General features: G+C 38.1%; 1 protein-coding gene across 1 annotated transcript in view; it reads right to left on the bottom strand.

Moving 5' to 3' along the window:
• SLC24A5 (solute carrier family 24 member 5) overlaps positions 1 to 429 on the bottom strand; it is a 32706-nt gene extending 32277 nt beyond the window's left edge. The window contains exon 1 of the mRNA XM_006151076.3: positions 390 to 429. Coding sequence (XP_006151138.1) covers positions 390 to 429 — 40 coding nt within the window. The remainder of the gene's footprint in view (positions 1 to 389) is intronic.
• Positions 430 to 1607: the final 1178 nt, after the last annotated feature.

Here is a 1607-nt window from a genome sequence, read left to right as displayed (position 1 = left end):
TATCTCCAGGTCTTAGGTCAGTCAAATTCCCTGCACTTTTTCCCTGTAAAAGTCAAATACTGTGCATGTTTAATGTCACATGAGAGGTTTGTCTCCACTCATTCTTGAGTTTGTAGGGATTGCTTGACACAATTGAATTTATTTTTTTAATTTAATTTTAAGGTTTTTGCCATAGGATAGGTGTTGTCATCAGAAAGATAGAGACAGAGAGAGGGAAAGTGAGAAATCACCCTCTGGAGGAATGACTGAGACACAATCTTTTCTCCTTCATTCTCCTCTTGGGATTTTGGGCAGGTACACATACAAGCTGGGAGTGATTTTCAAGCCGCTGGGTTTGGGACTTAAACTGTGGTTGGCCATTTGAGAATCGAGCACCTAAACTACCATACCATCTGCCGGCCCTGACACAAATGCATTTTTAATGTTCATGGGTCTTTGGTTTTGCTATCTTTGTTTCTATGCAGGGATTAAGAGAGATTAAAAAACTATGCTACTATAGCTCAATCTTCAAAGAGATTTTGTTTTTTAAATAAAAGAAATTCACAGTTGTATTCTTAAACCAGAAAGTTATTTTAGTACATTGGACATATGGTTTGCTTTACAAAGATTGTAATTATATATAACCAGTAGGAAATCCATCTATTATTATAAAGTTGCATATAGCTAAATTGTTACATAGATTCATGCCGAATGCAAACCTGAAAACCGTGAACTTAACTGGATGGATGTTTGATCTCAGAAAAAAATCACTTCACTTCTTAGTGTTTCCTTGTCTTCATTTATAAAATGAAAGGTCTAGTTTAGATATGATTGTAAGATATTTTCTGAGTTCTTATTAGCAGTTGCTAGTATTAAATATTAGTATTAATTAATAATATTACCATTAATTTGAGTTTGTATTAAAAATGGAAATAGAAAGACCCAGAACAAACCTTTTCTTGAAATAAACAAGTAAGCTGATCCATTAAAATCGGTGCAGAGGCAGTTACTGAGCTGTGATCAACTTCTAGACTTGTAGCCGTTTTTCTCTTTTAAGGAACAAAACCACCTGAATTATTTTTAGGTCTTCCTTGCTCACTGGTTGACTTTAGGTTAATAGTCTTTTCCCAGATACCAGGACCTCTGCTGAGTTAGAGAGTACCTGCTATGCTTGGGAACCCAAGCTAACAGTTACATGTTTACTAAGAACGAGTGTTATGTACAGAGCTCAGTGCAACCTTACCAACCCTAAAGACTAGAAGAGTAGTTCTCAGGACCAGCAGTTAGCATAATGGCTGTGTCGCTGGACTCCCATGTAGCTGACTGCGGTTCGAGTCCTGGACCTGGTGGCTTAAACTCATGCCGGGCACGTGTGCGTGCGTGCCCAAGATCCTGAGAGGAGAATGGAGGAGAAGAGATTGCGACGTGGCCATCCCCCTGGGGGGTGATTTCTCGCTTTCTGTCTCTCTCTGTCTGGCGAGTGCACGCGCCCTATAGCAAAAACCTCTCCAAAAAAAAAAAAAAAAAAGAAGAGTAGTTCTCATTGGCTGTTTAATAGAAGTACCTGGTGGCTTTTAAACATACTGATGATTTGATACTTAGACCAATTGAATCAAAATATTAAGTTG

The sequence above is a fragment of the Tupaia chinensis genome, unplaced genomic scaffold (genome assembly GCF_000334495.1).
Source record: "Tupaia chinensis unplaced genomic scaffold, TupChi_1.0 Scaffold000312_2, whole genome shotgun sequence".
In the NCBI taxonomy this organism is placed as follows: domain Eukaryota; kingdom Metazoa; phylum Chordata; class Mammalia; order Scandentia; family Tupaiidae; genus Tupaia; species Tupaia belangeri.
The sequence above is the reverse complement of the archived record's forward strand: the minus strand, read 5'-3'. Positions and strand labels throughout refer to the sequence as shown.